The sequence below is a fragment of the Ochotona curzoniae genome, unplaced genomic scaffold (assembly GCF_017591425.1).
Source record: "Ochotona curzoniae isolate NIBS_2020 unplaced genomic scaffold, NIBS_Ocur_1.0 contig_605, whole genome shotgun sequence".
Lineage (NCBI taxonomy): Eukaryota > Metazoa > Chordata > Mammalia > Lagomorpha > Ochotonidae > Ochotona > Ochotona curzoniae.
The window spans coordinates 1,349,743-1,372,049 of NW_024466491.1; the positions used below are offsets into that span (position 1 = coordinate 1,349,743).

Genomic DNA, 22,307 nt, shown 5'->3' on the forward strand with positions numbered 1-22,307 from the left:
TTACAACAGCTGGAGTTGGGCCAGGATGAACCCAGGAGCCAGGAGTTCTCTGCAGTCTCCCACATGGGTGGCAGGGACCTACGCACTTAGGCCATCACCTGCTGCTTTCTCAGGCACATCAGCAAGGAGCTGGGTCAGAACCTTAGCACTGCTGAGATTGGCACGTTAGCGTCCCAAACTGTGGCTTAATGTGCTGTGCCACAAAGTCATCACCTAGAATACGTGCTGCCTTGTCGGCCTGTGGTCCCTCCTGGAGAGCCTGGACCACACCCTGCATGTCCGCTGTGGCGTTTCCAAGGCCTAGAATGCAATGACACACACGGCAGGATGCTGGAGAACTCCTGCAGAACGTGTCAGGTGTGACCCAGGCGGACACTTGAGAAAGATTTACACCGAGTGGTAACACTCATTAACTGGCTTCCATGACATTGCTGGAGATAACCATCATGGTTGTTAAATCAATAAAGAAAGACATCCTTGGGGGTTGGTGTCGCGGTAACACCAGCAGCCCAAAGGGGCAGCGGTTTGAATCCCGGCTGTGCCACTTCGGATCCGGCTCCCTGCTAAATGCACCTGGGAAAGCAACAGAGGATGGCCCATCTGCTGGAGTCCCAGGATGCACGGGGCAGACCCAGATGAAGCTTCTGGCTCCCTGGTTGCAGCCTGGTGCAAGTTCCAGCTGTTTGCAGCCATTTGGTGAGTGAACCAGAAAGATGGAAGATCTCTCCTTTTGCTCTCTGTAAACTCTGCTTTTCAAATACATAAAATAAAGCTTAAGAAAAGCAGAGGGCCTGGAGTGGGAGCCTAGTGGGTAAGGTCCTCACCTTGCACATGCTGAGAGAGAGAGAGAGAGAAAGAGAGAGAGAGAGAGAGAGAGAGAGAGAGAGAGAGAGAGAGAAGCATGAGAGAGAAGGGCAGCTTTCGGATGCTCTGGTTCACCCTGCGAATGGTCTCCATGGCCCGGGTTTGGCCAGGCTGAAGCCAGGAGCCATCAGGGTCTCCCGCATGGGTGGCAGGGACCCCAGTAGATGGACCATCACCTGTTGCTTTCTCGGGTGCATCAGCAGGGATGTAGGATGCGAAAGTGGAGCAGCTGGAACTTGAAGCTGGCATTGCAGGTGTTTTTGTGTTTTGTTCAGCAGAGTTCAATGCATTCACAGAGTCAGGCAAGCGTCACCATCACTCAGCTCCAGAATTTCGTTACAAAACTTAAATTCTGCCGTCATCATATGCTAGCCCCCTGTTCCTCCTCACCTCCCAACCCTCCAGCAACACCTGTCCCACATCTGGGTCTGTGGATTTGATGCTCAAGGAATCCCTTAGGAATGGGAGCTGTGGTGTCTGTTCTCTGGCTTCTTTTAGCTGCCATGCTGTCCTCAAGGTTTGCTCATCTCTTTCTTTCTTAAAATTTATTTTGGAGATTTATTTTAGTGTTGACTGGAAAGTCAGATGTACAGAGAGGAAGAGAGATGGAGAGAAAGATCTTCTGTCTGATGGTTCACTCCCCAAGTGACCACAACGCTCGGTGCTGAGCCAATCCGAAGCCAGGAGCTTCTTCCAGGTCTCCCACATGGGTGCAGGGTCCCAAGGCTTTGGGCCGTCCTCCACTGCTTTCCCAGGCCACAGCAGGGAGCTGGGTGGGAAGTGGAGCAGCCGGGACTCAAACTGGTGCCCCTATGAGAAGTTGGCATTGCAGATTTGCAGCCAGCAGCAATGCTGGCCCCCGATTTTTCATTTTATTTGAAAGAGAGAGAGGCAATCTTGAGTAATCAGAGTAGTCTTGGTTCATTCCCCAAATAGCTTGAACAACCAGGGCTAGGACAGACGCAAGCCAGGAGCCAGGAACTTCATCCGGGTTTCTCACATGTGTCTGCCACTGGTTTCCCTGGCACATTAGCAGGGAGCCGGTTCAGAAGTGGAGCGTCTGGGATTTGTATTTGTACCCGTATGGGATATTGTCTTTGCAACTAGTGATTTCATTTGCTGTGCTACCACGCTGGCCCTTCAAGCGGCATCTTTAACTGCTGCACCAAGCCCTTGGTCCTGGATGGCTCTCTTGGTTCTGTGTTATATGTGTCTTGACTTTATTGGGGGGAAAAAACCCAAGACGAGGGTGGGAGTCTACCAGCAGAGAGTGAGGGCAGCCGGAGGTTGACCCTGCTAGCGGGGAATCAGGGAGTGAGATTGGATTGAGCCATCTCCCCTGGGTTGGGTTGGAGCGAGTGGGAAGTGTTTAGCGCCAATGGCTGGTGGCAGCTCCCATGGGGGGATCTGAACACCCCAGCTGTGCAGGGCCAGCGGAAGCCTTGTGTAGGAGAGGCCAAGTTTGAGAGAACGCGGTTGGGTCCCTGTGTGGTCAGTGACTTTGGGTATGGAGTGAGAGGGTAGTCCCCTCCCCTACTCCCAGGATTCCCGGGAGCACCCACTCTCTTTCATCCCCTTTCCTCCCACCCAGGATGCTGCCCATCACAGACCACCTGCTGCACCTGCTGAGGCTGGAGAAGACATCGTTTCGCGTCTACACCGTGTCCGCCCTCCTCCTCTCCCTCCTCTTTTTCCTCTTCCGCCTGCTGCTGCAGTTGCTGAGGTTCTGCTGGCGTTTCCACCTCACCTGCCGCCGGCTGCGCTGCTTCCCCCAGCCGCCGCGGCGGAACTGGCTGCTGGGCCACCTGGGCATGGTGAGTGTGGCAGGGTCTCAGGATGGCGAGCCTGCTGGCTTCCCAGGGATGTGATGGGGTGCTGAGGGTGGGGAGTGAGACTGAGGGCAAGCTGTGGACTCCAGATCCCATAGCTGGAGGGTAGGGGGGCATGGAGAGGCAGAGTCGACTCTAGAAGGAAGCTCTCCATGTTATCTGGAGTTGTGTCAGGTGTCCTGGCTGTGGTGTTTGGGATCCTGACACAGGTGGGGTGAGCAGGGGTTCTGGTAGAATATTGGACACCTGTTTATGTGAATGGTTGAGTGACCGAGAAGGAAGGAGAGAGAAAGAAAAAAAATCTTTCATTTCATTGGTTCACTGCTCAAATGACTTCAATGACCTAGGTTGGGCCAGGTTGAAACTAGGACCCTGGAACTCTATCCTGGCCTCCCACACGGGTGACAGAAACTTGAATGTTTGGGCCACCATCCACTGCTTTCCGGGCACGTTAGCAGGGAGCTGGATCGGAAGTGAAACAGCTGGTACTTGAACCAGAACTCTAAGATGGGATGCAGGAGTCGCAGGCAGCGTTACAGCACCTGCCCTGATCCTGGTTCCTGCATCTCACCCACAGTTTGTTTTCACTGTCTCCTTGTTGGGTGCTGTGGTCCCAAGTCTATCCTTGCATTTATTTTTAAAATTTCACACACATCTGTCATATGCAATGGCAGGCAATTTTTTTTTTAAAAAAAGATTGTTTATCTATTTGAGAGAGCGCCGAATCCTAACCACTAGACCACCAGGGAACTTTGTTTATCTATTTGAAAGTCAGAATTCCAGAAAGAGAGAGAGAACGGAGAGAGAGGAGAAAGAGGAGAGAGAGATCTTCTATCCACCGGTTCACTCTCCAGATGGCTCTTACAGCTGAAGCTAGGTCAGACCAAAGCGAGGGTCTTTGGATCTCCCATGTACGCGCAGGGACCCAAGCACTTGGGCCATCCTCCGGCACAAAGCTGGATTGGAAGTAGAGCAGCCTCGGCTCGAACCAGCGCTGCAATGTGACACGTTCCATCACAAGTGGCGATTTTAACTGCTGCACTATAGTCCCAGCAGGCAAATGCTGGCTCATTCTTGGTAGGTACCACGTTTCACCTGAGGACACTGTGCCACAGAGGGGATTTAGATGCAGGACCGAGGCCACACAGCTTGCAAGTCAGGGAGCCACGTCCGGCTCCAGTATCCCTGGACTTGTCTAGCTTCTGCAGCTTCTGACTTCTGGGAGACCCAGGCTTGGCATCCCTTAAGAGAGCAGGAGAGGAAAGCTGGGTCCTGAAGTCCAGTCCCTACCTGCCCGCTGGACTCCCAGCCCCCTTCCAGGACCCGGGCCCTGGACCCGGCTTCCTACTGAGCTTGAAGGTGGACTTGGCAGAGTCAAGACAAGGCAGTGTGGACTTCGGAGCCTGGGCGTGAGGACTAGCCCCACTCTACCCATGTGATGTGGAGTCAGCTACCTGACTGCTGTGTCCTTAGCTTTCTCTGTCTGCAGGTGGGAACTGGGACAGTCTTTTGGTTTTACGATCGATTGATTTTTTTTACCTGAGCTCCAAGGGCAGACGGAAAGATCTCCCATCTCTTAGTTCACTCCCCAGAGGGGCCACAATGGCCAAAGTTGAGCTGATCCAAAGCCGGGAGCCAGGAGCTTGATCTGGGTCTCCCACATGGGTGCCGGGAGCATCCTTCACTGCTCTCTCAGATGCATTAGCAGGGAATTGGATGGGAAGTAGAGCAGCTGGGGCTTGAACAGCTGCTCATAGGGATGCCTGCCTTACAGCCGTTGGCCTATCCCACTGCACCACAGCATGGGCCCCTGTAACAATCACCTCAAGGGACCTTTTATTTTTATTTATTTATTTTTTTTCAGATTCCTGGGGGTTGCCTGGGACACAGCAGGTACTGAGTTGTCTCTTGGCTCTCCACCAGCCGGTGAACTGGCTTTGCTCTGCTATGGATTCAAGCTCAGTGTGGTTAGGTGGCTTGCCCATATTCACAGAGAAAGCCGAAGTAGGTTTCGACTCAAATGTGTCTGACAAGGAAGCCAGGGGCCCGGAATTCCACCTGGGTCTCCCATGTGAGTGGTATGGACCCAAGGAATGAGCCACCATTTGCTGGCTTCGTGGGTGTGCATTAAAAAAAAAAAAAAAGATTTATTTATTTTTATTGGAAAGTCAGATTACAGAGAGGAGGAGAGACAGAGAGATCTTTCATCTGATGATTCACTCCCCAAGTGGCTGTAACAGCCAGAGCTGAGCTGATCTGGAACCAGGAGCCAGGAGCTTGTTTCCCATATCCCAGGCAGGTACAGGGTCCCAAGGCTTTGGGCCATCCTTGACTGCTTTCCCAGGCCACAGGCAGGGAGCTGGATGGGACGTGGGGCCACCAGGACACGAACCAGTGCTCGTATGGGATCCCAGCATGTGCAAGGCAACGACCTTAGCCACTGAGCTACGGCAACGGGCCTGTGTGTACACTTTTGTAGGCATGCTGGATTGGAAAACAAAGCAGCGAGGACTTGAACCCAGCACTCTGGAGTGGCCTGTAGGGTTAGCCTGCCGGGTCAGAGGAAGAGCTGGCTCTTGCCAAGTTTCCAGAGGCTCTGACATGCGCAGTGAACTGGGCACAGCCGCATAGCACGGCTGGGCTCTTGTTGGGGGGGCGGAGATTGCGGGCATCCAGGACCGGGCGTCTCCTCACTGCCTTTCCCCCTTGCTCCCTGCAGTTCCTCCCGAACGAGTCAGGCCTGCAGGATGAGAAGAAGGTTCTGGACAGCTTGCACCATGTGGTTCTCGTGTGGCTTGGACCTGTCCTGCCGCTGCTCGTCCTGGTGCACCCGGACTACATCAAGCCCGTGGTGGGTGCCTCCGGTAAGCATGCTGCGACGGAACCCTGCCCACGCCTCCAGCTGGGGTTTCCAGGCTAGGATGCGACAGTCTCAAGCAAGGGCCATCTCAGTCGGGGTTTTGTGGATGCATAGGAGTTTTCCGAGGCAGGCTCATGGCGGACAACATAGCACAAAGGCAAGACAGACAGGGTCTGAAAGTCGCTGGAGCCCCAGTGGGAAAGCGGAGCCAAGCGCGTTCAGGTGGGCTGTTGCTCACCTAGCTGTGTGTGTGTGTTTAAAAAATCTGTTTAGGAACTTGAATGGCATATGGGGAGTGACCTGTCCACTACTGGCTTGCTCCCTGCAAATTCCCAAAATGACCAGGGCTGGCCAGGCTAAACCCAGGAGACCAGAGCTCCATGTGGGTCTCCCACGTGGGTGCAGGTGTCAAAGCACTTGGGCCATCTTGCGCTGCTCTCCCAGGTGCACTAGCAGCAAGACCTGGGTTGGAGCTCCAGCCTTCTCCCTGTCACCTCCCCTCCTCTCCCCTTCACTCCCCCAGGACAGACAGGGCAGCCACTGCCTCCCCACCCAAGTAGGAGCCGGATGGGGAGCTCCCGTACAGCATGGGTGGAGTCGTGAGTCAGCACGGAGCACCCGCAGGTCCTCCCATCTCTTTCCGCCCTCCTGCATTAGGACAAGCCCGGTTTCACATCCCGGACTCCATCTCTCTCCTGAGGTGGCCACACCTCTGCTCTGGACTTGAACCTGCACTGTGTCTGGTCCCTGAGGCGATCGTGGCTCCTGTCGGTGCCTCCCGACCGTCGAGACGATCACCGGGAGAAAGTAGGGAGAAGGCTTTGTGGCGAGAAAGGAGAGGGTGGCAAATAATTACAGCTTGCTTTGATGCGTAATTGCTTTATTTTTTTTTTTAATTGAAGTGAGTGGCAGGTTTCATACAATTAACCAGTAGTGGACCATTCATGGGGCTGAGTGTATTCACCAGGTTATGCAAGCAGCACTTATGGTTACAAAACTTTCTCATCACCCTGTAAGACGCCTTGTCCCCATGAAGTCATTGTCCCCTTCCCTGCTCCACCCTCGCTGCCATTCCCTGGCATCCGCACCCTTACTTCCTGGCTGCAAGAATTTTCCAATCCAGGAAATTGTGCACATCGTGGCCTTTGGTGCTTGCCAGGTCTGAAGCTGGGAGCCAGGAGCTTCTTCAGGGTCTTCCACAAGGGTGCAGGGACCCAAGTGCTTGGGTCATTCTCCACTGCATTAACAGGCAGCTGGGTTGGAAGTAGAGCACCCAGGACTGGAACTGATAACCATATGGGATACTGGCACTGCAGGCAGAGGCTTAACGTGTTACATCGCACTGTCAGCTCATGATTGTTTATTTGAAAAATGAGAGTCGAGAGGGAGCAGACATCTCCACTCATTGGTTCACCTCTCCAGGAGCCACAGCAACTGGGCTGGGCGAGGTCTAAGGCAGGAGCCAGGAGCGCCATCCTGGTCTCCCATGGGGATGACCGGGGCTAAAGTACTTGAAGTGCCTTCCAGGGAAGTTAGGAGGAAGCTGGACCTGAAACAGGTGGAGCAGCCAGGACTGGAACCAGGCACTTCATTGCAGGATGCAGGCATTGTCAACGGTGACTTCATTTGCTGGGCCAAGTCCACACATCCTGGATGGGCACTTCCTGTGTGCCACCTTGGCTGGGGAGTCTTACTGGGATGTCATGGGGGCAGGCTTGTCTGTTCTCTGGCAGACAAAGATCTAGAAGGCAGCATGGGTTCACATCGAAGTTTAAGCAGCTAGTCACTGCAAGTTACTGCTGGTTCCAAACCCGACCCTGGCCAGCTCAGAACCCAGGTTTTTCATCATATGGTGTTCATAGCTTTTCTATGTGGCCACCGTGGAGAAGGAGCAGAAGGGCTTGTCTGATTCAATCTCTGCCTAGGTAGTTACCCCCACCCCTTTCCACCCCAGGGAGAAGCAGCCTGGACCCAGCTGGCACTTAGGATTCAGGGCTGGGACTGGATGAAGGAACCTATGGAAGCCCAAGGGAAGCTGGGTCTTTGCTGATGGAGGGTCTTGCCACTGCACAGGTGTGGATGCCAGGGACTTGGTATGGGCAGGAGGCAAGACTGGGAGAGAAGCAGAGGCTGTGTTGCACTGTGTTTGAGCTGCACCTTTCCTGGGAGGCTGGTAGGACTGCCTGGCAGGCCTCTGCCCAGGGCTGTGTGACAGACTCCTCTGGGCAGTTGGCTCTGGCTTGCAGTAACCCCTTTGCTGTGCCCTGCTGAGCACCTGACCTGCTTTCTGCCTCCATGGTGATTGCACCATGTGCTCCTGCTCCCCTTGTCTTGCTCCATCTGGGCATCCATCCAGGGAAAGCATGGAGATGAGTCATCTCTGGATACTCTGTCATCCAGCAAGGGTTGGGCACAGGAGAGTGACAGAAGAAGGGTGCTGAATGAGAGAACGCTTGGACGGGATGACGGTGCATGCCGTTGGTCAATTTCTGGGGTGTGTGTATGTATAGGTGGCTGAGTCACTTTCAGAAAAGAATGGCATCGCTTGAATTTTAGATACACCCTTTTTGGGGACCTGCCCAGGCACCTCACATCTATTTAATGCAAGCAAGGTGGTTCATTTGCCCACTAATACTCTCAACCACCCACCCACCACCAGCACGTTTATCCACCCATCCAGCTGCACATCCTTCCATTCGTTTCTCATCCACCCATCTACTCTCTAATCACTCATCCATCCACCCATCCATCCACCCATCCATCCATCCATCCAACCACCCATCCATCCATCCATCCACCCATCCATCCATCCATCCATCCATCCATCCATCCATCCATCCACCCATCCATCCATTCATCCACCCATCCACCCACCCATCCATCCATCCATCCATCCATCCACCCATCCACCCACCCATCCATCCATCCATCCACCCATCCATCCACCCATCCATCCATCCATCCATCCATCCATCCATCCATCCACCCATCCACCCATCCATCCATCCATCCATCCATCCATCCATCCATCCATCCATCCACCCATCCATCCATTCATCCACCCATCCACCCACCCATCCATCCATCCATCCACCCATCCACCCATCCACCCATCCATCCATCCATCCACACATCCACCCATCCACCCATCCATCCATCCAACCACCCATCCATCCATCCATCCATCCATCCATCCACCCATTCACTCATCCATCCACTCACCTATCCGTTCATCCAATCACCCACCCCCTCATTTATTCATTCATCCACACTCTCATTCATTCACCCATCCATCCTTCCACATAGAAACCCAACTATTCATCCATCCATCCCTTTATTTTTTCACTTATCCATCCTTTGATTGATTGCTTGATTCCCTCATTCAATCAAATTTCTTTAGCCCCAGTGTAGCCCCTGTCACTTCTTGAAGGGTTGGTAACTGTTAAATCCAGCCCAGAGTGATGGGTGAGGATGGGCATTGCATCTGACTGGGGTTGGAGGGAGGAGAGGAGGATGCTTAGGGAGGAGATGGCAGCTGGTGCAGAGACGGCAGAGAATGCAATGGCCTTTCTGAGGTGCTGAGAAAAGTGCTGAGACGTTGCAAGGGGGCGTGGAGGCCGGAGACAAAGGCAGACCACTCAGGCTTTTGGACATGGGCTGTGGAGCGGGTACTTGAGGGTGGCACATGTGGGAGCCAGGAGTGGCTATGATCAGATGTCCCTGTGGCCAGGCCTGATGGAGGACAAGGCTGGAGGGTGGAACCTGGGAGATGTGGTGCACTCGTCCTGAACTGGGAGAAATGAGTGGGGTGAATTAAGGGAAAGCTTCCTACCTACTGGGCAAGGTAGCCTGGCCAGGAGTTTGGAGGTGAGTGATGGACCGGAAGAGGACAGACCTTCCATACTAGGCTGAACTTGAACTTTTCTTTTTTGCAAGGGCAACAGGGAGCCACAGCAGGTGCCTGAGCACAGAGGAAGTGTCTCATATTCAGATCAGTGTGACATACAGATCTTTCACCATAGAGGGGCAAGGGTGGGATGAAGCAGGAGGAGGGTCAGGCCCCAGAGAGAAGCCCCCGGAAGGCTTCTGCAGAGATCAAGGGTCAGGACCTTCCTTGCCTTCTCCCTCCCTACAGCTATGGTGGCTCCTAAGGATGACTTCTTCTACGGCTTCCTGAAACCTTGGCTGGGTGAGTGCCCGTGGGTGACGGGGGAAGGCCTGGGGATCCTTGGGGAGAAGGCCCCTCACCTCACCTCAACCTCCCGGTTCCAGGGGACGGGCTGCTTCTCAGCAAAGGGGCCAAGTGGAGCCGACACCGCCGCCTGCTGACACCCGCCTTCCACTTTGACATTCTGAAGCCCTACATGAAGATCTTTAACCAGAGCACAGATACCATGCATGTAAGTCCAGTGCCTTCATGGCCTCGGCTCCTGGGGGAGGCAGCTGCTGCGAGTCAGTCAAGTGGTGGCTGGTGGTGGTGAGCCGCTGGCTCCTGGCTCGTGGCTTGAGGCCTCCATGTCCACAAGCTGCCTATGTACCTTGCAGGCCAAGTGGCGACGCCTGGCCAAGGGCTCCTCGGTGGTGTCTCTGGACATGTTTGAGCACGTCAGCCTCATGACCCTGGACAGCCTGCAGAAATGCGTCTTCAGCTACAACAGCAACTGCCAGGAGTGAGTGTACCCAGGGCACGAGGTCGTGGAGGAGGTAGGCGGCAGGTGCTCCGGAGGGAGCCACCACCTGTGGGGCTCATCTGCTTTATCCAGAAAATGGACATTTTCATTCCTTTTCTGTAGCCATGTTGGGAAAATTTGTTTATGAATGTGCTCAATTTTTTTTAAAAAAATTGTTCATTTTTAATTGAAAGGCAGATCTACAGAGAGAGAGAAGGAGATACAGAAAGATCTTCCAGCCGCTGGCTCGCTCCTTAAGCAACCACAATGGCTGGAGCTGAGCCGAGCCGGAGCCAGGAACTTCTTCCGGGTCTCCCACACGGTTGCAGGGTCCCAAGGCTTTGGGCCGTCCTCTGCTGTTTTCCAGGCCACAAGCAGAGAGTTGGATGGAAAGTGGAGCAGCTGGGACATGAACCAACGACTATATGGGATCCTGGTGCATGCAAGGCAAGGATTTAGCCACAGAGCCTAAAACTGTTCTTTAAAAAAAAAAAATGATGTACTAGGGGTCTGGTGCAGTGGCCTAGCGGCTAAAGTCCTTGCCTTGAACGTGCTGGGATCCCATATGGGCGCCGGTTCTAATCCCGGCAGCTCCACTTCCCATCTAGTGGAGGATGGCTGTGAATCATTGGACAGAAAATCTTCCACTCTCTCTCCTCCTCTCTGTATATCTGACTTCCTAATAAAAATAGATAAATCTTTAAAAAAAAAAAAAAGAGAGAGAAAGATGCACTGATTCGAAAGGCAGAGCGAGAGAGAGAATCTTCCTGCTGGTTTACCCCTCCAGATGCCCACAATAGCCAGATGGAAGCCAAGAGCCAGGAAATCCATTCAGGTCCTGTATCCTTGCCATGTGCAACCTGCCGTGGTTGTTGGCGTAGTGGGGCACTTGTTGCTGGCTGAGTACTCGCGGGCCGTACCACCACACTGGGTCTCATAGATGGTCCCTAGTGCACACGTCCCTTCAAACATCTGTAAGGAGAAGTGTGGGAGCTGCTGGGCGACAGAGTTCCAACGACCATTTGCTTTTGGCTGGCCTGTATTCCATTTCGGGATGCTGGTGGGGTTTCTGGCTGCGCTATTTCCAACCCAGCTCCCAGCTGATGTTTAAGGGGAAGTGGGAGAAAGATGACCCAAGCGTTAAAAAGAATAAACAATCAGATGATAGAACCAACATAGGGCCCATTTGTTGTCTAAGCGATGAGGGCGAGGAGACTTGTCTGGGGCCATACCCTGGGACTGGCTGGGGCCCTCTGTCCCTGACTTGGCTCTCTCCTTGCCAGGAAGATGAGTGACTATATCTCAGCCATCATCGAACTGAGCGCACTGGTCGTGCGGCGCCAGTACCGCCTGCATCACTACCTGGACTTCGTGTATTACCACCTCACTGCTGACGGCCGACACTTCCGCCGAGCTTGCAATATTGTGCACCGCTTCACCACCGAGGTCATCCAGGAGCGCCGGAGGGCCCTGTGCCAGCAGGGCACCCAGGCCTGGCTGAAGGCCAAACAGGGCAAGGCCTTGGATTTCATTGACGTGCTGCTCCTGGCGAGGGTGAGGCTGGGCTCCAGGGTGGCACTGTGCATGCCCAGGGCTTTCACCAGCTGCAGGGGATGACACACAGCCTGACCCATGCAGGCCTGGGCTAGAGTCAGACGCGAATGCAGGAAACTATTGAAGCGAGTTACCTGGGCTGCCTTGACCATGACTTTGAGTCCTTATGACTTTTTGCAAAGATTTATTTATTTGTATTGGAAAAAGCAGACTCACCGAGAGAAAGAGATAAAGATTTTCCATCCACTGGTTCACTCCCCAAATGGCTGCAACGACTGGAGCTTCCTCCAGTTTTCCTGTATGGGTGCAGGGTCTCAAGGTTTTGGGACATCCTCAACTGCTTTCCTAGGTGGATGGATGGATGGAAACTGAATCAGCCAGAGCATGAACCAACACCCATAAAGGATGCTGGTGTTCGTAGGCTGGGGGTTTCCCAGTTGAGCCATCATGCCAGGCCCATGAATATATATATATATATATTTTAAAGATTCATTTACTGAAAAACACAGAGAGGCAGAGCCAAGCAGAGAGATTTTCCATCTATTGATTAACTCTCCAAATAGCTGCAAATGGCCGGAACTGGACTGGTCCTAAACCAGGAGGCAGGAGCTTCTTCTGGGTCTCCCATGCAGGTGCAGGGTCCCAAGGCTTTGGGCCGTCCTCGACTGCTTTCCCAGGCCACAGGCAGGGAGCTGGAAGGAAGTAGAGCAGCTGGGACAGGAACCTGCACCCAAAGGAGGTGCTAGCACTGCCAGTTCCATAGACATAAAAAATTATAAATTGAACCCATTTTTGTCGTATTTGAGAAACTGAGAGAGGATGAGGGGGGAAGAGAGAGAGAAAGAGAGCGAGGGGGTGGGTGTCAAGGTCTTGCATCTGCGGGTATACCATGCAAATGGCTGCAAAGTCTGTGGCTGGTTCTGGTCGCAGCCAGCATCCAGGAGCTTCTTCTAGGTCTCTCACATGATTAACCAGGGCTCAAGACGTTGGGCCATCCTCTGCTGTTTTTCCTGATGCATTAGCAGGAAGTGAACTGCAGACAGAACAACCAGGGTTTGAACCCCTGTTTTGATATCCCTGCTGGTGCTGCAGGCAATAGCTTAACACACTGCACCATAGCCACCAGAATCCCCAACAGCTTAGCTCAGGGGAGTGGGGTGGTTGGGGTGCAGGGAGGGAGGGAGGGAAGGAGGGAGAGAGGGGATGAGAAGGCTGAGACCCATCCACTACCCATTTCAGGATGAAGATGGGAAGGAGTTGTCCGATGAGGACATTCGTGCCGAGGCGGACACGTTCATGTTTGAGGGTAAGGGTGTAGGGGGTCCCCAGCAGAACCTGCCGGAGGTGAGGAAGGGAGACCTTCTGCTGTCTGCCTGAACACGGCAGCCCGCCTCCCTCCCCCTTTGGCTCCTGTGCCCGCAGGACACGACACAACCTCCAGCGGGCTCTCGTGGGTGCTCTTCAACCTGGCCAAGCACCCGGAGTACCAGGAGAAGTGCCGGGAAGAGATCCGTGAGGTTATGAAGGGTCGGGAGCTGGAGGAGCTGCAGTGGTCAGTAAAGGGGCGGGGGCTGCAGTGGTCGTCGGCGGGGCGAGTGGAAGCTGGGAGCCTGGGCATGCGTGCCAGCTGTCTCATGTCCAGTGTGGGACCTGGGACAAGTTGTTGGGACATCTCACACCCCAGTGTGTGTGGTTGATTTCTTGATTTGAAAAGCAGAACCACAGAGAGAAAGGGAGGAACAGGGGACACACACACACACACAGATTGCTCATTTGCTGATTTACTCCTTCTATGGCTGCAAACACCCTGGGCTGAAACCAGGAGCCAGGAATGCCATTGGGTCCCCCCAGGTGAGTACAGAGGCTCAAGCTGTACCAGGTGCATTGGCAGGGAGCTGGATTGGAAGTGGACCCCAAACTGTTGTCCACATGAGATGCTAATGCCATAGCTGACAGTTTTACTTGTTAACCAGAGTACTGACCTGTTTGTAAAATTTTAAAAGTACCTTTCGAGGGCCGGCACGGTGTAGCAGGCATACCAGGCTAAGCCTCTGCCTGGAACATTGGCATGCTGTTTGGATGCTGGTTTGAGCCCCGGCTGCTCCACTTCCCATCCAGCTTTCTGCACACAGCCTGGGAAAGCAGCAGAGAATGGTTTAGATCCTTGGGCCCCTGCACCCATTTGGAAGACCTGGAAGAAGCTCCTGGCTTCAGATTGGTTCATCTCTGGCCATTGTAGCCATTTGGATGTGACCCAGTGGGTGGAAGATTTCTCTGCCTTTCCAACAAACATACAATGAATCTACGTGCCTGGGAATAGGAACAGTGATACTGGGGGCAACTACTGGCATATCCAAGCCTACTGGGACATGACTCATGGGCAGGTGGCATACGGAGCATAGATGCTCTGGACAAAGGCATGATTCATGTTCTAGGTGGGATAAAGTCGGGACACAACTGGAGGTTTAGCCGAAGACCTATTGGGGGATGGGGCGGGAAACAGAGACAGAGCAAATCTTCCATTTGTTGGTTCATTCCCTAAATAGCTGTAACAGTCACAGCTGGACCAGGCTGAAGCCAGGAGCCGGGTGTTCCAGCCAGGTCTCCCACGTGGCTACAGGGGCTTAAGGAGTTGGGTCATCCTCTACTGCTTTCCCAGGCCGTAAGCAGGGAACCGGGTCAGAAGTGGAACACCTGGGACTTGAGCCTCTGGGCTGTCCGTCCTCCATCCAGAGACCTGCCCCAGGGCTGTACAGATGTGGTGAGCAGGTGGCTGGGTCTTCCTAAGCTCGAGCGAGCTGCACTCAGGACAGCTGAGGCTAGCTAGGCAAGGCCGGCCTCCTGGCCTGGTTTCCTGCTTCTGCACCCCAGTGCATCCCTGGGGGAGTCACGTGCTCTCTCTTCCCAGGGACGACCTGACCCAGTTACCCTTCATCACCATGTGCATCAAGGAGAGCCTGCGCCAGTTCCCGCCCGTCACACTCGTTTCGCGCCGCTGCACAGAGGATGTCAAACTCCCGGATGGACGCGTCATCCCTAAAGGTGCCCACTGGGAGGCTCCCCCCTCCGTGTTTGCTGTGGATATTCTGTGGTCTCCCTGCCCCTCAAGCTCCCAAGGAAATGAGGCAGTGCTGTGTGTCTCTGATGCTTCTGGGGTGATGGTGGGGGGAACTCAATTGAGTATGCAGGAGGCAGAGGTGAAGGAGCCAGTGTGTGTGTGTGTGTGTGTGTGTGTGTGTGTGTGTGTGTGCGGGGTTTGGCCCTGCAAAAGGGTGTGGGTGGTGTGGGAGAGTCCTTTAGTCACCAGATGTCCCCTTGTCCTGGTTGATGCTGGGGACCCAACGAGGCCTCACTCCAAGGCCGCAGGTCTTCAACACCACCCTAACCTGGGCACTGGTATTCCCTAGCGACTGAACGTCAAGATTAAGCTAACCAGCAGAGCGTTGAGCTAGGGAGAAGGCAAGGAGGAGTGCCTGGAGGAGGAGGAGGAAGGCGGGAGGTGAACCTGGGAAGCTGGAGGTGAAAGGGCAGGTTTGTTTTAGAGCAGAGCCACAGGGTTCAGACAGCCGACGATGCTGCTGGATGGAGGTACCTGAACTTGGTCCTCTGGGCAGCCAGGAGCCACGGGAGGGGTTGGAGCTGAAGAGGAATGACAGGTCTGGGAGAGAGAGCCCTGTGTGGCCAGTGAGACAGCCAGAAAGAATGTGACGTGGATGTCTTAACGGGAGGCAGGGGAGTGAGTGGGGTGGCAATGCTTGTCACAGGAGGGTGGACAGGAAGTGGTAACAGAGGGGGGTCTCGGGAAACCTAGGCCTTGGGATGTGTCCAGAAAAGGACCCGGCTCCCTTCATTCCCATTGACCCACTCTGCTCCCCTGGATTCACCTGCGCCCACCTGTGCCACCTGTGCCAACCTGTGCCCACCTGTTTCCACTCGTCCCACCTGTGCCAACCTTATCCACTTGTTCTGTCCTATCCCCACTTGTGTCCACCTGTCCCGCAGGAATCATCTGCTTGGTCAGCATCTACGGGACTCACCACAACCCCACAGTGTGGCCCGACTCCAAGGTGAGCTCCTGGACCAAACCTCCCTGGGCTCAAACTCCATCTTTCCCTGAGGGAGAAATTTGGGGCAGAGGGCTGTTCCTTTCCTTGCCTTCCATCTCCCAGGGAATTATACAGTAGGGTTGTCAATTCATTAGGTCAACACATATTTATTTATGAATATAGATTTTTATTTATTTGAAAGGCAGAGTGACAGAGAGAAAGGAAAGAGAGAGAGAGAGTTCTCGCATCCTTTGGACCACTCCTTAATTGGCTACACAAGCCAGGGATGGGCCATGTTGAAGGCAGGAGCCAGGAGCTCCATCCAAGGTTTCCTACCTGGGTGCCAGGGGCCCACACACTTGGGCCATGTTCTGCTGTGGTCCCAGGCTCACTGGCAGTAAAAGCTGAATTAGAAAACTGCCCTCCAACAGTGCTGGGTGGTGTAAGTAGTGGCCTGATTTATTGCACCCCAATAAATTTTTACTGAACATCCGCTGTATGCCAGGCTTACGATGGGCACCCAGAGAGAGGCGGATATGGTTTGGGTCCTGGTGGATCTCGCAGTGAGAAGCAGATTGCAACTAAGCTTATTTTGGCCATGGGTTAAGGCGCAAAAGATGTTAGAACGGGGCAGGTGGGGCGGGGAGAGGGGGGTCCGGAGTGGTCTTGCCCAGAAGCAGGTGCTTAGCCAGGACTGCGGGATGGGGTCAGGGCGTGGGGAGCTGCGTGTCTGTGGCGCGAGGAGCAGTCTGATCCGGGCAGAGGAAGCCGCCCACCACGAGCCCCCGAAGGGCCAGGCAGGGCTGTAGCGAGTGGGACTGGGGGATAGGGTGGGGTATGACACAAGAGGACTTCCTAGAGGCCGGGCTGGCCCAGCCTCACCAGCAGCGTGTTCCTGGCCAGGTGTACAACCCCTATCGCTTTGACCCCGACACCCCCCAGCAGCGCTCTCCGCTGGCCTACGTGCCCTTCTCCGCGGGACCCAGGTAACGGATCTGTCCCTAGCCGCACCCAAGCCAGGTATGGGAGGGGCAGGACCCATGGGAGCTGTGGGATGTGCCCCGCTCCGTCTCTCCCTCACGCACCAGGAGGACCCCTCCAACTTGCCACCTGCTGTTTGAGCATCTGCTGTCTCCCAGGCTCCCAGCTCTGGGCTCACGTGCTCCTGACAGAGGGGCAGGTCATGTCCGCAAGGGCGCGCTACCCAGGGATGTCATCACGGGGACCCCAACCCACGGTGACTTACCTGAGACCTGTCTCCATCCAGCCCACGAGGCTCGCCCAGGCCTGAGCCCTCCTTCTCTTACTTCCCTACCCCCCCAAGGAATTGCATCGGACAGAGCTTCGCCATGGCTGAGATGCGCGTGGTGGTGGCGCTCACGCTGCTGCGCTTCCGTCTGAGCGTGGATAGAACGCGCAAGGTGCGGCGGAAACCCGAGCTCATTTTGCGCACGGAGAACGGCATCTGGCTCAACGTGGAGCCGCTCACTCCTCGGGCCTGACCGCTGCCCTCGTGCGGCGCGCGCACCTGCCTGCGGACACCCCCGAGGTCCAGGAGCCGCCTCCAAGCTCAACTCCAGAGACGCCCTTCCCAGTCCAGGATCTACTCTGGGAGAACCAGGCTCCACTAACGAAGCAGCCTGATGGTGCTAGCAACGCCCCTGAGGCGCACCCCGCCCCTTGAGGTCCGAACCCTAAGTTCCTCCACCTGCTGTTCCACTTGAAGGATCAGACTAGGTCACATTCCCCAGGGATCCAGCGGATCCCGGTTCCCCAGATCCTCCCTCAAGCTGCTGAGATCCCAGACCACAGCCTGAGGGTGACAACCACGCTCCTCTGGGCAAAAGCTCTGCCCACCGAGTCGCTGGTCTGACACCTTGAGGTCCAGTCTAGCTTCCTTAGTTCTGCACCTGCCTAGCACCGGAGGCTACCAGGCGTGGGCACCGCCCTCTGGCCCCGGTTCCTTTGCCATGCGGTTCCCCAGGCTCCACACACTGAGCCGTCGGTCCGTCCCGGGGGGGGGGACCTAGGACCTACCTCCCAGACTGGGGACTGCTGCGGGCTTGAAACTTTGCCTTTTGTTACTGTGTTGCAATATGCATCCCTGCTCTTCCTTCGCTGAGCCTTCTGAGTTTTGAAGAATAAAAGCAAAGTCAAACAGGCACCCCCTTTCCCCTTCCTCCCTGCCCAGCTCAGCTCAGCCAGACCCAGGCACCTAGAACCCTAGGGTGGGTACAGATGCCTTGGAGCCTGTGGGACGCCATTGTGCCAACAGCTGTGGGCTCTGGAAGGTTGGTCCTAGGCCATAAACTTCAGGTTTTCACTTGCTGCTGTTCCTTCTTTGGTTTAACACGTCACTTGGGGCGCAGACGGGGCTCAAGCCTCGCTTGTGGCAGGAGCCGATGACTTCATACAGAAGCCTCTGCCCGTGACAGGTGCTGGGAACAGGAGACCTCAGGTGCTGGGTGAAATGTGACTAGGGAATGGGGACTGGAGTGGGAGCAGAAGCCGAGTGGATGATAGGGAAGGGGAAAACGGGGGCAAACTCGGAAAACTTATTGGCAGGCTGGTGGGGCCAGGCTTGGGGACCATATGGACACTGGTTCAAGTTCTAGCTGCTCCACTTCCCATCCAGACCTCTCCGCCCCCACTATTGCCCCCACTATTGCTCCTGGGAAAGTAGGACGTGGCCCAAGGGTTGGGCCCCGGCACTCCCATGGGAAACTGGGAAGTAGCTGCTGCCTTCTGGCTTTGCTGAAGCCATCTGGGGAAACGAAACAGCACATGGACAATCTCTCTCCCGCTCTTTCTATAATTCTACCTTGCAATAAATAAAGCAACTCTTTTTTTTTAAAACAAGATGTGTTTATTTTTACTTGAAAGACATATTTACAGAGAGACAGAAAGACCTTCCGCCTGCTGGTTCACTCCCCACATGGGCGCAAAAGGCTGGGGTTGAGTCAGTTTGAAGCCAGGAGCCAGGAGTCTCTTCCGGGTCTCTCATGCGGGTGCAGGGTCCCAAGGCTTTGGTCCGTCCTCAGCTGATTTCCCAGGACACAGGCAGGGAGCTGGATGGGAAATAACACACCTGGGACATGAACTGGTGCCCACAGGGGAAGCCAGCGCTTGCAAGTGGAAGATCAACCTGTTGAGCCACCGTGCGGGCCACAACGAATCTTTTTTATTTAATTAACTTTATTTGAAAGGTATAGTTAAAGAGATAGATGATAGATAGATGGATAGATAGATAAATTGATTTTTCAGCTACTGGTTCGTTCCCCAATGTCTACAATGGCTAGAGATGGGCTGGTCTGAAGCCAGGAACTTCTTTTGGGTCTCCCATGTGGGTGCACGACCCAAGCACTTGGAACATTATTGGTTGTTTTTTTCCAGATGTTTTAGCAGGGAGCTGGACCAACCCGGACTTGAACCAGTGCCTGTGGGATACCTGTACTGCCAGTGGAGGTTTTACCTAATGTGCTATGGTGCTGATTTCATTTAAAAAAAAAAAAAAAAAGGAGGTGTGTGTGAGTGAAGACAGAATGAGGAGTATGGGTCAAGGGGGGTGATTTTAGCCAAGGGGTTCATCTCCACCGAGGTTTGAGGTAGGAGGGAAGGGGCAGGCCACGACAGATCCCTCATCCCTATCAGAGTGCATGGGGCTTGAGCCCTCGGCTTCATTCCAGCTCCCTGCTAGTGGGCATTCCCAGAGGCAGCAGGTGGCAGCCTGAGTCCTTGCCGCCCCGCTGGGAGACTTGGATTGAATTCCTGGCTTTTAGGTTCAGCCTGATCCAGCTTCACCTGCTGTGAGAATGGAAGATCTCTGCTCGTCTCTTGGTCTCTTGGCCTTATGCACCCATGCATCCACCCACCCATCCATCCCTCTGTCCATCCATCCCCCATCCCTCCCTCCCTTCCTCCATCCATCCTTCCGCCCATCCATCCCTCTTTCCACACATCCATTCCTGTGTCCTTCCCTCCGCTCAGATGGCCGAGGCGAAAGCCTTGGGTGCACCCCAGCGGCTGGTTCTGGAATCGTCGGCGGGAATCTCACGGCCAAGCGATTGAGGTCCTTGCGTCCTCGTCCTGGCTTTTGCCGGTGGTGTTTCTTCCACTCTCCTCGCCCCCACAGAAGGTCACGGAGAGCGCACCGTTCTCCCAACACCGTCTGCAAACCTACAGTCAGCCTACAGTACAAATAACCAAGAGGCAGCTCTATGTAGGAATGCACGTTGAAGTTTCCGCTAAGGGCCGCGTGAGTGGGTGAATGCGAGACGGAGGAACGGAGTGGGTGGTGGGTGCAGAGCTCCTGGGTCCCAGGGACCCTGCTGTAGCTGCGCTGTCCGTCTTAATGCCGCGTGCCCAGGGCGGCGCGTCCCACTGCAGAGCGTGGCGGAGGCTCCCTCTGCCGCCAGATCCGCAGACGACAGTCTCCCGCGCACCTGCACCTGCTGCTGTGTGCGCCCGGGGTGGGGACCACCACCTTCTGCGTCTGAGAGACGGTGTGCACGGATGTGTGTGCAAGCGAGTGCGTGCGTGGGAGGCGCTGTCACCTGCGCCAGGCTGAAATGAGGAGCTCATTCCGAATCACCCAGGTACCTGAGCTCTTACCGCTGCTTTCTGATTCTCCCAGGCTCAAGAACCAGAGAACTAACTCTGACACCAGAACCAATCCCTGTTCAGACCCACTCCCCCAAATCCTCGACCCCCACACGTCCCCCATCAAGTCCTGCCTCTCCAAGGACTTCAGCACAGCATCCTGGAGACTAAATGAGACTTCAGCACCCACCCCACCCCTCCGGGAGACAAGTGTGCAAACCTGTGGTTGTCTAAACATCTGCATCATACTGAGGGCTTTCCAACAGTTCACTGAAAATACAATTAATATACACATTTTAGTTTGATGCACAGATTTAAAGAAAATGCCCTCCTTTTTTTTTTCATCGTGTGCCCTTTGCAAACACTTCTTTTTTTAAAAAAAATAAAACATTTATTAATTTTTACTGGAAAGGAAGATTTATACACAGAAGGGGTGCAGAGAGAAAGATCTTTCCTCTGCTGATTCTCTCCTTAAGTGGCCGCAATGGTCAGAGCTGAGCCGATCCGAAGCCAAGAGCCAGGGGCTCCCCAGCAGGTGCAGGGTCCCAAGGCTTTGGGCCGTCCTCCACTGCTTTCCCAGGCCACAGGCAGGGAGCTGGATGGGAAGTGGAGCAGCCAGAACACAACCCATATGTGATCTTGGAGGTTTAGCTAATTGAGCCAGCCCTAGGCACTATGCCCTATTTATTTTTATTTGAAAGGTTTACAGAGAAAAACGACACACAGAGAGATCTTGCATCCATTGCTTGACTCCCTAGTTGGGCACAATTTGCAGGGTTGGTACTAGAACACACGATTTTGTTTCTGAGAGGTACTAGCTAGGCCAGTGCTGGGCTCCAGAACCACAGGATGAGTGGCTATTTCTCAGTGCCCTCGGCTGCAGAAGTCCCTGCTAGCCTGACCATAGTTACTGGGACCTGAGATTCTCTTTCCCATGTGTTGTGTCCTGTTGAATATAGATATTTTTCTCTGTCTGCTGGGTCACTCAAGTGGCCACAAGACCCAGAGCTGAACTGGTATGAAGCCAGGAGCCAGGAGTTTCTTCTGGGTCTCCCATGTAGGGGAGTGCAGAGTTCCAAGGTTTGGGGCTATCCTCGACTGCTTTCCCAGGCCACAGACATGGAGCTGGATGGGAAGCAGAGCAGCCAGAACACAAACTGGCACCCATATGGGATCCCAGTGCCTGCAAGGTGAGGATTTTTAGCCACCAGGCTACTGCGCTGGGCCCGTGTTGGATGATTTTGCTGTGTGCCTGGAGCGAGTTGCCATCCTTCGTTTCCTCTTGCCTCCTTACTTCCTCTGGCTCTGCGGTCCCTTGCTTTCTGCCTTGCTTTCTAAAACCCTGGCGTGACCCCTGACTGGTCTCTGGAGTTCCCTGCTCCTGCGTCCCTCCAAGAAGAAGGGATGAGAATTTTGGGGTGGCTGAGGGCTCCAGGATCCTTCAGAACCGCAAGGGACTGGGCAGCACATGGGCGGAAGCAGAGTCTGGCCCTCTCCCCAGCATGCTGCCCTTCTGCGGCAGCCCTGTCCTCTCCCAGCTCGGTCACTCAACACGAGCACTCTTCACCTCCTTCTTGGGGAGACTGTGTGGATGAACTAAGATCACCCCTCGGCACATCAGGACAGAGTCTGGACAAACAAGATGGACGACTCCCTCTTTGAGGTCCACGGGGAAAGGTGGTTTGCAGAAATGGCTGGGGCTGCCCATGGGCAAAATGAGAGAAGACCCCCATGCAGGGTCCCTGGCCTGGGCCCAGCTCTCCTTCAGCCCCCATGCTCTGAGACTGGGTGACGACTGTCCTGTGTCCTCCCAGCCCGTGCTTCTGCAGAGCAACCTCTTCTGAGTCCGTCTCAAGTTCATGCTTTAGCCCGCTGCCCCTCCCCT

General features: G+C 54.7%; 1 protein-coding gene across 1 annotated transcript; it reads left to right on the plus strand.

Annotated features, from left to right (window-relative positions):
* The first annotated feature begins 2,456 nt into the window (after window positions 1-2,456).
* On the plus strand, window positions 2,457-17,325 carry LOC121163153 (cytochrome P450 4F22). Its single transcript, XM_040990439.1, has 12 exons — window positions 2,457-2,678; window positions 5,413-5,557; window positions 9,689-9,742; window positions 9,826-9,953; window positions 10,099-10,223; window positions 11,507-11,777; window positions 13,017-13,083; window positions 13,200-13,329; window positions 14,686-14,819; window positions 15,780-15,844; window positions 16,727-16,809; window positions 17,148-17,325. The coding sequence occupies exons 1-12, from the start codon at window positions 2,457-2,459 to the stop codon at window positions 17,323-17,325; spliced, it is 1,602 nt and encodes a 533-aa protein (XP_040846373.1).
* The last annotated feature ends 4,982 nt before the right edge of the window (window positions 17,326-22,307 follow it).